This window comes from Citrus clementina, unplaced genomic scaffold (assembly GCF_000493195.1).
Source record: "Citrus clementina cultivar Clemenules unplaced genomic scaffold, Citrus_clementina_v1.0 scaffold_3, whole genome shotgun sequence".
NCBI classification, from domain to species: Eukaryota; Viridiplantae; Streptophyta; class Magnoliopsida; order Sapindales; family Rutaceae; genus Citrus; species Citrus x clementina.
The window spans coordinates 31757364-31769861 of NW_006262339.1; the positions used below are offsets into that span (position 1 = coordinate 31757364).

At 27.3% G+C, this 12498-nt stretch overlaps 1 protein-coding gene across 1 annotated transcript; it reads left to right on the forward strand.

Annotated features, from left to right (window-relative positions):
* The first annotated feature begins 10803 nt into the window (after window positions 1-10803).
* On the forward strand, window positions 10804-12133 carry LOC18046255 (21 kDa seed protein). The gene is made up of 2 exons (XM_006442347.2): window positions 10804-11354; window positions 11831-12133. Exons 1-2 carry the CDS (start codon window positions 10883-10885, stop codon window positions 11998-12000), a joined length of 642 nt encoding a protein of 213 aa, XP_006442410.1. The 5' UTR covers window positions 10804-10882; the 3' UTR covers window positions 12001-12133.
* The last annotated feature ends 365 nt before the right edge of the window (window positions 12134-12498 follow it).

The following is a 12498-nucleotide window of genomic DNA, read 5'->3' on the forward strand; positions in this document are numbered from 1 at the left end:
TCATTCTATTATTTGGGTGGAAAATGACACTTGTAGCCCCAATGTTTAGAGAAATGATTATATAGACTGTCAAGTTTTCAATAAAGAATATCAAGAACCCCTATTGATTATAATATCCTTTGCCTCTATTACCAAAAAAAAAATAACTCCAATATTTTATAACAAATAGAAATATGATATTAAAATAATTGTAATTTTATACTTTTTAAAATAATTTCAACATTTAAAAAATATTTTAATAATTTACCATCTTATATTATATTTAAAAAATTTATAACAAATAGAAACAAAATTTTAAAATAAATACATAAAATTTTAAATTATTTTCAATATTATATAAAATAATTTTAATATTATTAGCACATGAGACATATTTCATTAATTGTAAAATCTATTTAGCCAGAGGTTTATTTAAAATTTTTGTAATAAGTACAAATAAATTATTAAAATATATATAATAATTTGTATTTTAAAAATTATTTTATATATTATAAAATATTTTAATATTATCAGTCTATTAGACAAATTAAATTATTAAATTATATTTTTATTTAAAAATCTTAAAGTCAAATTTTTTTAGTTACTATTTATAAAGGGTATAGTGAAAAGAGGGTTTTGGTATCCCTTATTGAAAAATTGAGGATTTACATAGTCATTTCCCTAAACCTTGGGATGTAGATGTCCTTTTTCTTTGTTTGTGCCTCAAAAAATTGGCTGAATATTTAAAAAAGACTTTAAATAGATTTTTGACGTAATAAATCATAGAATTTGACAAACATTTGTTATCAATTCTATTCCTCTTATTGAGAGGTTCAAAAAGATATATTATATGGCCAAATCCGATATCATTTGCCCTATCTAACAGTACCAAAAATATCTTACGTCATAATATTAAATTACATTGCAAGGGAAAAATCGTCCTTTTATATAAATTCAGTAACTAAATAAGGCAAGGTGTCAACATGTTAATTTTAGAAACTTGGGTATAAACATGATAAATTTCTTACTGTTGTAATATAAAGATAAAAAGATGGAATCATGGATCCTAAGTACTACTAAATTTTCTAGCTCTAATAAGTAAATTAAAATAACTCATAAGTTGTTATGTTTCCTTATGGTTTATATTTGGTGTGTAACGGATAATTAAAAAAATTAAAATCTAATTAAAATTGAAAGACCTTTTTCTTGTGATGGCAAGATAGCGGTCACATAAAGGCCTTTTTCTTATAACGTATGTGGATAAGTTGAGAAGTATATTAGAGACCGAAGTGTCATCCCAGAAAATAAAAAATAAAACCCTTCACAAGAGATCTTCTTTGTGAATATTATAGATTTTGAAAGTCCGTTCATAATTTTCCTGTCACGTTCATCTGAATTATTCAATTTTCTATGATTTCATAAATCAACTGGTTTACTTTAATTTTTTCTTTTCTGAATCGACTGTTTAGTCCCCAAAACATAAAAAAAAATCACCCATGATTTCTTGTTATTTCTCGTCAACGATAATCTACCTGGATCATTCATTTGAAAATACGACAGGTCCGTTTATCGTATTTTCTCCGAACACTTGGACTGAATGATAAGGCATCGTCCGATTATGTGGTATAGATTTTAAGGGCATTTTATCTCGTGTCTGATTACTATAGTTTGCATCTTATACGAAGATTGATTTGGATGATGACAGCGATTTCAGAGAATTATTAGTTTGAATATGGCGGAACCATAATATTTTATTGACACCATTTTTCTAGCTCTAAATTTTCTATGGACCGCAATTCAGGTCGCGCATTGAACCAGGCGGGGTCTTGTAACTACTGAGAATAAGACAATGTGCTTATAAGTTTGCTGATATTGCTCGAAATTATATTTCCTGTTGATACACTCAGATGCGATGTCAACTACGGTCGAGAAATGGCCGACAATTATTCATATTTTTTTTATTTGTTTTGTTTTGTTTTATTCATATAGCTACCGCTCAAGTCAAATCAAAAGTCGAATCGGATTTTCCGCGTCCAAAGCAAAAACCTAATGGATAATTATATACGACAATAATCATGTTGTAATATATATATATTGGCTTCGGCAAGATGACAATTCGTACGCTGATTAAAAAAAACGCCTGATCTTATCAGATCAATAATAGCGATTGTCTTTTCGCCGCGTAATATGACTTAACGATAAGGCAACGTCCGATTCTGCGGTATAGATTTCACGAGCTATGCTCGTCATGCGTTTCTTATGATGGTCCAGACTCAAAATATATAATAAAAAAATAAGGCGATTGTTGAGTTAAATTGAATATAACTTAAAGACTCCCAAAAAATAATAGTCTTTATAAATTAACAGAGTCAGGTTCCAAGTGCTGAAAGGATTGATTAAACAACTAGAATAATGCTTTGAAAAAAGCACGATAAAAGTCAAGAAATTTGTCGGATCAATCATCTCACTTCTTAATTATCTCTATTAATTTCCAAAAGTACCCTTGTTCTTTTTTTCTTTTCTTTGAGAAGCCCTTGTTCATTTAGTTTAATTGATTAATTCTGCGGCTCCAAACTTAATTTCAAGTGTCGTGTTGGCCAGCAATGGTCTTGGAACTGAAAATATGACTTTTCATGATATCATGTAGACACACAGTACAAATATTAACTCACTAAAATAAATAAATCAATAAAAATTATTAGGGTTGGCTTTAAAGTATTTGAGGTCTTAAGTAAATTTATTTTATGAGATCTTTTTTTTATTCAGCAACTTCAATATTAAAAAAAAATAAAAGAGTTTAAAATTTATTTCATCTTTAGTTCTTAAATTTCAAGAAGATCCTATAAAATTTCAAAAACAAAACCTAAAATTTACTTTCTTTTAAATTTTTACAAAAATAAGCAAACAAATAAATAAGAATAATATTATTTTCAAATAGAATATTGAAAATGATAGCATATAAAAAGTTGAGATGATGAATTGATGATTAGATAATGGATAGGGATTTTGTATTTTAAGAAAACTAATCTTTTACTTTTTTGAATGAATAATGGATGAAATAATTTTCTTTGCAGAGAAGAGAGTAAGATATTTTTTCATCTATGATTTTTTAGATTATAAGGTTCTTAATAAAAATTAAAAGGAACACTTAAAATCAAAGATTCTAATGTTAATAATTAAGCTTTTTTAAGAAACTAAAGAGGTAAAAATTTATTTATTTATCTTGAAAAAACTAGTAATGAATTAATCATTGGTTAGATAATATTATTAATTATATCTTTTTAACAATAAGATTACCAACTATAGAGTTTTTATAAAAAAATAATTTTTAATTATAGGATAATTATTAATTAGAGAGATGTTTAATAGGCTTAACTACCATGCATAATTTTTTTAATAATTTTTATTAATTAAAGAATTATTAATAAAATACTCAAAAAAACGAGACCTTCCTAAAATTTATGGCCTTAGTCAACTGCCTTATTCATCTGTACTTAAAGCCATCCTTGTAAATTGCAAACAAATTGTTGGGAAAAAAAAAACTGCAGAAAATATTAGAAACCTTGGAGAAAGATTGCTGAGTCGCTGGATTGTTCGTGTCGGTATTTCGGCAAGAAACGCGCTAAGTTTCAATCTTTAATTTAGAAAATCAATTGTTGTGTTGGGCGTTTGGCAGGGGAGGAAATGAAGGAAAGCGGAGGACGTTGAGAGAAAAAAAGGTTACTTTTTGAAAATAAAAATTAGATAATTTTAATAAGTATTTTACACATTTTAAGTTAAAATGAAAAAAAATAGGGGTTAGTGAGATAAGTTGTGGAGGTCAAATATCACTATTCTCTTGAAAAGAGTGAAGCTATTGGCACCCCTTCATAGTGCTTATAAAACCCCAATTCAAATAAAATTATAGTTAAGGATAAATAAGAATTAAACATAATAAGTTTCTTTTTCCCAACACATAATCAATTCTTTTCTTTTTTTAATTTTCTACTTGTTTTTGCCTATAAGTAAAATAAATTGTACAAATTCAGAATAATCTAATATTTTTTATATTTCTTATTTATTTAATATTTTTATGCTTAAAATTGCTTTTCAAATCATAATTTAGAATATGTGTAATTTAAGCTAATAATTAACATAAACAAATTCATCACCCAGAAAATTTTTAATTTATGTGTCAAGTAACGATAAAATTACAAAAGAAATGGAAAATAGCACAATAATACCTTGAATTTTAACAAAATGAAAAATTAGAAGCATATTAAAAAAGAAGACACTTTTGAAAACAAAATAAATATAACTGAAAAAGAAAAAGGGTTTTATGAGGTCCAAATAGTTCAGCTCTCTTTAAAAATCAAAATTAAGCCCAATGCCTAGGGCCTTCTACATCCCGAAGGTATGTATTTACTCAATGGGCACTGGGCAGGCTATTATTTGGGTGTTTATGTTCTATATAATAGAGTTCAAATAAACATTGAAAAATAAATGGTTTCAATACTATATTACAAACTGTTCAAAGTCATACATATTTATTCGGATTTCAAATAAAATATGAAGCGCCTACTTAATTATAATATATCACAATTAGGTAAAATCTTAAATATCTTGTATAATATAATGCTCAGTTTATGGCGTAAGTTAAAAAGCTAAAGTTAAATGTTCCATTAACTTTTGGAAATTTTAGCCAATTACTTAAGGTGCATTCGGGGCAGCCGCACAGCAGCTCGACTACTTATATTTTCATTTAAACCTAAGGGCACCATTAGTTAGTCCTTGCGTTAAAATCATCTTTCTTACATATCTATTTCATTTAAAAGCTAATTAATTACTCTTTATTTGTTGCATGTTGTATTTGATTTAAATGTTAAGTTACATATCTTAGATAAAAATTGTTTTTTAGCCTTGAGAAGTTAGATCCAACTATTATGTTTTGAGTAATTTTTAAATTTAGAGTTTTATTTGAATAATTGACCCAAAAGATAAAATTTACCCAACAGATAAAAGCAAATGATAAATATCAATTTTTTTTTTATAAATTAAAATTGAAATACAACTTGCTAAAGGGAAGAAAGCTTTATGAATTTAGACAGATTTTTTTAGATTATCTTTTAATTATCTTGTACCACATGTGTATTGATGCAGAGCAAGAAATTGAAAAAATTCTAATTAGATTGAAATTTATAATATTTAAGAATATTTTAATTAACTTGTATTCTAGTTTAATTTGATTTCTTATTTAGAGTCTTATTATTTAGACATTATTTAGTAATATTCCTAATTTAGGTATAAGTCTTCTTAAAATAGGTTTTCTAATCAAATTAAGATAAGTCTTAGTTAATATAAATAAATATTTGTAGCTTTTACAAGCAGAGATTTTTTAGTTCAATAATATTTCAGTTTTCAAAACTCTGTGTGAGTATTTGAATTCATTTAATTCTCGGTATTTTACGGAATCAACGAATCTTAACCCCTAAAATTCGCGGCAATCTTTTGAATCAACGTAAATTTAGTTATTCTTTTATTCTGGTATTCTCTAAAATCAACTTTCGCTGCATCAACTTAGCATAAGAGTTAAAAGCCTGGTTCTAAACTATCCTTAATACCTACCCCTTTTTTTGGGGAAATTTACAAGAATAGCCTTAAAACTTTTATAATTTTTGAATTTAACCCACCTAATTTTTTTCTATCATAACTATCCAAACACCCTATTTTTGAACTAAATTACCCTCGCCACTTTCATCAAATTTACAAATGCATGCCACTCGATAAAATCCAACACAACTATAATGCTCTCAACCCTAAACAACTTAACAAACATTCATCACTCTCAATAAATCAGGAAATTCCATCAAACAAACATTGCATAATTGAAGATATAATTATCAATTGAAGAGCTTCTTAAAGTTAGTATATGCTCTTACACAATATAAACTTTTAATCCATTGATTTTATCAACTAAGTTCGAAATTAAAGTGGGTTTTATTGCAAATGTTGTTATTTTTCATTCATAAAATAATGTGATTTGTTAAATTACTTAGTTTAAGTTGAGAAATGAAGAAAAATCATTGAAAACACAGAAAAACCGGGCAAAAAATGAAGTTCGGAACAAGCGAGATAGTCATCACCACCACCATCAAGTCAATCCTCTCCACGAGTTCAACCTTTCTCACCACTCCCCACCGCCGATCGACGAACCGATCATTGAAAATCTAAACCAACACAAAACCGCCACTTATATCTTCAATTTCCGGCCAAAAAATTAACTTTTCCGACAAACCACCCCCACCATCGTACTCACCGACCCAAAATCTTCCAGATCCACCCTTCCTTGCTAAATTTTCCAATCACCGTCGCCGGTAACCCTATATTTTGCTTATTTACAGTTTTGACACAATTCTTTAATTTATACTAGTATTGCCCTTTTTTCTTTTTTCTTTTTTCTTTTTTGATAGGGCCCTTTGTTATGATCTTAGCAAAAAAGCCCAAACAAAAAAAAATGAGAGAGAGAAAATAGAAAAATAGAAAAAAAATTGAATCATGAAACAACAACATTAGCGTGAAGATTTCATCTTGATAGAAAATGTTTTGGTTAAACTGTTGAGGATTTTGCATTCGATTGCTCAAAATTTAGAGAAACTTTGAAATAGAAAATCTCTACACATAAAGCAGGCATATGGATTTGATGAAGTTGTTCGTGATACTGCATATTGTGAGAATAAAAAGGAAAATGGTAACTTTGCTTTACTTGACAATAGTATTCCTTCCCATGAGACTGTTAATTGGCCATTCACGTCTACAATAAATTCTCTACATACATACATCGATTTGGATCAACCATCAAAATTTGATGATTGTATTGATCTTGTGGAACAAGATGAAGTAGCAATTGATACAGTCGCATATTATTCACTCGATTCAAATGGGGAGAGGTATCATAAGATTTTTCAACAAGTGGAAAATTTTAAGAAGCACTCTTTTGTTATTGGTTTTTCTGAGATCTTGGAGGGATGTTACGACAAGGTATTCTTAGAAAAATTGTTGATTGAAGATTTTATCTCGCGTTGTTCGACAGATTGGATGGATATAGTCACCAAGGTTGGAAAGTTCAGGGTTATTCATCAGCATCGACGTTGTAATTTAAAGATTAATATTAAGGCAAATAAAAATTATCTTGGAGACTACAGTGAGCAAAATTCGAGGATGAATTTTCTCCACCCTAGCGGGAATGATGCAAAGCAAGAAATAAAAAAAAATCCTAATTAGATTGAAATTTAAAATATTTAGGAACATTTTAATTAATTTGTATTCTAGTTTAATTTGGTTTCTTATTTAGAGTTTTATCATTTAAGCATTACTTATTTAAGTAATATTCCTAATTTAGGTATAAGTATTCTTAAAATAGGTTTTCTAATCAAATTAGGATAAGTCTTAGTTAGTATAAATAAGTATCTTTTGTAGCTTTTACAAGCAGAGATTTTTTAGTTCAATAATATTTTAATTTTCAAAACTCTGTGTGAGTATTTGAGTTCAGTTATATCGTGAATCAACGAGTCTTAATCTTTAAATTTGCGGTATTTGTTTGAATCAACGTGAAATTAGTGGTTCTTTTATTTCGGTATTCTCTATAATCAACGAAATATTTTGAACATTAAACTTCTGCTGCATCATGGATTTATATCATTATATAGTTAAGATTCTTATCACTAAGAAAATCACATCAACACATGATCAAAATTTTATTTACCAAATACTAAAAAGATGTTTTTCTACTTTTATAACAAGTAAAATCTAGTTTCAATTTATGCTTTACAAAAGGTTAAAGGAAAATTACCATTTTTCCTCCCTAGTAAAGGGAAAATGACACCTACATCTTCAAAGTTTGGAAAAATAGTCATCAATACCCCAATTTTCAAAAAGGGATACCAAGACCCTCTTTTAACCATACTGCCATTTATCTCTATTATTTCCAAAAAAAATGACTCTAATAATAAATAGGAATATAACATTAAAATAAATTTAAGAATATGTACATTTAAAAAAATTTTAATGTCTAAAAAATATTTTAGTATTTTACAATCTATTTGATATATTCTATTATTTTAACGTAAATTTTCTAATAAATAGAATCATCAATTATTAAAATTTAAATTATCTTGAATATTATGTAAAATAATAATTTTAACATTATTAGTATGTGATTTTTTTACTTGTAAAATGTATTTAATCCAAATATTTATTTAAAATACTACAATAAATTAAAATATATTATTAAAATAAATATAATAATTTACATATTTAAATTTATTAAAATATTAAAAATATTTTAATATTATTAGTCTTTTGCGTAGATTACATTATTTATATAATATTTGCATTTATAAAAAAATTTAAAGTCATTTTGTTTTGGATAATAGAGGTAAATGGTATAATAATCAAAATAAAGTTTTAATGTCTTTTTAAAAACTTGGCAGCATTAATGACCAATCTTGGGAGTGCATATGTCCTTTTCCTGTGGTAAAAAGACAAAAAAATTACAACACTTTGAAATCTACCAGTTTTATACACTAACTCTTTTGAAATACCATTTTTACACTTTGCTATTAACAAGGTAAGAATCTGTTAGTGAATTTTTTTGAAAAGATGTTTTCATCTTTGAAATGTAATTTAATATTTTGAAGTAGAATAATTTCTGTGAGGACTAGATAGGGGAAATGAAGTCAAATTTGGATGTGTGTGTGTAATAGTTTTTTGGTCTGTAATCTTTAAGTGCAGGAAAAGTCCAAAAAATCTTTAAAATCGCAAGCTTTTAAAGGTTTAAAACTTGAAGCACTTAAACCTCATGGTTTATGCATTTTCTCAGAAGTTCCCGCACTTTAAAAGTCTAAATTGGGACATATATATATATATATATAGAGAGAGAGAGAGAGAGAGAAATGTTCCGGTCTGGAATTTAAAAGTGTGGGAAAGTGCGGGAAAGCTTTAAAACCGTATGGTTTTAAAGACTTAAAACTGTAAGCTTTTAAAGTCGTGCAGTTTTAAAGCTTTTCCGGACCTTTCTGCACTTTAAAATCCATGACCAGAAAAACTACTATATATATAAAGCTCTCAATGAGAAGTGCAAAATCTAAAAATAAATATTTTACCACATTCTATTGTTTGTGGGGAAAATAACACCTATAGCTCCAAGACCCCAAGTTTCCAATAAAGGACACCAAGATCCCCAGTTGCTTATAATAGCCTTTAACTCTATTTACTAAAAACAAAAAATGACTCTAATATTTTAGAGTAAATGGAAATATAATATTAAAATGAATGTACCAATGTATACTTTTTAAAATAATTTCAATATTTTAAAAAATATTTTAATACTTTACTATCTTATATTACATTGAAAATTATAATAAATAGAAAAAATATTAAAATAAATATTTAAACTATTTTCAATATTACTTAAAATAATTTTAATATGATTAATTAATGAGATATATTTCATTAATTGTAAAATCTATTTAACTAAAGATTTATTTAAAATTTTTGTAATAAACACAAATAAATTATTGAAATAAATATAATAAGTTGTATTTTAAAAGTTATTTTATATATTATAAAATATTTTAATATTATTAGTTTATTAGATAAATTAGATTATTTAAATTATATTTGTCTTTATTAAAAAATCTTAAAGTCAATTTTTTAGCTACGACTTATAAATGGTATTATAGTCAAATGCAGGTTTAATTTGTTGTCCCTTATTGAATTATTGAGGGTTTACATGATCATTTCCCCAAACTTTGGGTGTAGGTGTATTTTTTCCTTGTTTGTGCCTAAAAACTTGTTTGAATATTAAACAAAAAAAAACTTCAAATAGATTTATGATGCAATAAATGAAAGACTTTGGCAAACATTTCTAATTAATTCTATTCCACACGTTGAGAGGTACAAAAAGACATATTATATTATCAAATCCGATATCATTTGCCATATCTAACAGTACAAAAAAATGTTCTGCATCATAACACTAAATTTCATTACAAGGGAAAAACTGTCTTTTTATATAAATTCAGTAACAAATAAAACGGCAATGTAAAAAAGTTAATTTTATAAACTTGAGTATAAAGATGATAAATTTCCAACCGTCGTAATATTTTTGGCCTTTGTCATCTATAAGGTGAAAGAATATTAATTTCCCAAGTTTAAGTATGTGATTGAATATGTACAAATCATCAGATCAAAAATAGAAATAAGTAAGAGCGACTCCACGCGAACCACACATGTCAAATCACCATTATGACTTTGGATACCAAATCATACAAAATGGACCAAATTTAAATAAAAATGACTTGAATCATGCACATTTTTTTTAATGCAACAATTTGATCTTATCCTCATATGAGCTTAGTGCTTATTTGGTACAATTTATTTAATGGTTATAAGTAGTTATTTAATCTTATAAGTTCTTATTATAATTTTTATTATTATTTGATTTTTTTAATAGAAATTTTGAAGCTTAAATAAGCTATTTTATCTCTATTAGTAAAAGCTCAAATTTTAAACTTTTAAGAGTAGAGGTTAAAAAATTATTTTTAGATATTAAAATATTTTAAATATTATCTACTTATTTAACAATTTTATTTTATTATTTTTAAAACATAATTTTAAAAAATTTATATATTAAAATAATTTCATAAATTTTTAACAAAAATTCTTATTAACAGCCAAACAACTAAAGTTTTTTTGTATAAAAAATCTATTTATAAAAACTTTACTAATTGAAACCTCTATTTAAATAAGCTCTAATTAAAAAGTTGTACCAAAAGGAGCCTTACTTTCTAGAGCTCTATAAATTCGAACTCTATATCAAACTGATCAAGTAACTCACTCAATCAGCTCTCTGAAAGATAACAAAATGAGTACTCCTTTTGTAACTGCAATCTCCTTCCTTCTCCTTACCTTTGCCACAAAACCTCTTGTGGGACTCGCTGATCCTTTGGTTGATGTCAATGGCAACAAGGTCGAAGCATCCCGAGACTACTATTTGGTCTCAGCAATTCGAGGAGCAGGCGGTGGCGGCCTCACCCTCTTCAGGGGCAGAAACGAACTCTGCCCACTTGATGTTGTCCAACTAAGTTCCGACTCAGAAAGAGGAACCCGTTTAAGATTCTCAATGTCTGATAAAACTAGTATTATCAATGAAGATGTGGATCTGAACGTGAGATTCTCGACAGAGACTCGCTGCAACGAACCAACAGTATGGAGAGTCGACAGCTATGATCCATCGAGAGGAAAATGGTTTATAACAACTGGTGGTGTTGAAGGAAACCCTGGAGCTCAAACTTTGAAAAACTGGTTTAAGTTTGAGAGAATTGGAAGAGATCGAGGTGAGTAATAGGGATAAAAATACCTATATTTCTTTATTTAAGTTTCTGTTTAATTTTTATATTTTAAAAAATACCTCAAAAATTTATAATGTAATATGTTATATTCTTATTCCATTTTTTTCTTTTCTTTTAATGAAATAAGTTAATTTGACATATTATAATTTTTTTTTATTGATATCCTAAAAATATTGCTGTAAGGATATTATTGTAAAAAGAAAGGATGGAATTGTGACCTATTTAACAATAAAAGTATCTTGAGATTTTTTTTTAAATATAGAGATTAAATGAATGTTTAACTCAAAATAGAAGCAGTAAATAAACATTTACCCTAAGTAATAATGATAACTGAACACAAAGTTTGAAGAGACAAATAATGAGAAAATACGACAAATACCATCTCACTTATCTTGTATTGATGTTTTTTTTTTTAACTGACTTTACAAAATTGTATATTAATGTATCATTGCTCTTTCCAGCTACGTACAAGATTGTTCACTGTCCTTCCGTTTGCGAATCCTGTGTATCTTTATGCAATGATGTTGGGGTTTCTAACGATCATGCTCGACGTTTGGCTCTCACTAATGGGCGCGCGCTTGCTGTTGTTCTAGTCCCTGGTAATGAGAGATCAGCCTCATGTGCGTCTTGAATGCCCTTGTATCATTACTCTAAATAATGGATCGGGCTAGCTCCTTGACGCTTATAACATAAACAAAAATGTCATTGCTAGCTAGCCTGTGTACCTTTGAAAGAAATAAAAGTGGCGAATTTTGACTGTTTAATCTCTTAGAGCTTTGGGTATGACTGAGGAGTTATATCTTGGGGGACAAAAGCTACCTTGACAGGGATAAAAAAATTTATTTGAAAAAAAATGAAATATTTCAATCAACCATGACAATATTCATAGGCATATTCATGTGACTAAGTTGAGAAATTAATATTCTTTCAAGTGATAGGCTTAAGCATTACAGTTAAAAAAAAGTTGTGACAATCAGCTTATTCAGATATCTGTACCTCACAATCGTGGATCTTATCCCAACTAACATGCTTTAAGACAATGAACAAAACCGTGTAGTTAAACACATTTCAATTGTCTTCAACCAAACCGTGAAACAGATATCAATTGTCTTGATGCAAATAAATATGA

Coding starts and splice junctions, on each gene's coding strand:
- LOC18046255 (XM_006442347.2), top strand. CDS start 10,883: ATGAGTACTCCTTTTGTAACTGCAATCTCCTTCCTTCTCCTTACCTTT. Junction 11,355..11,830: donor GAGAATTGGAAGAGATCGAG/GTGAGTAATAGG, acceptor TGCTCTTTCCAG/CTACGTACAAGATTGTTCAC.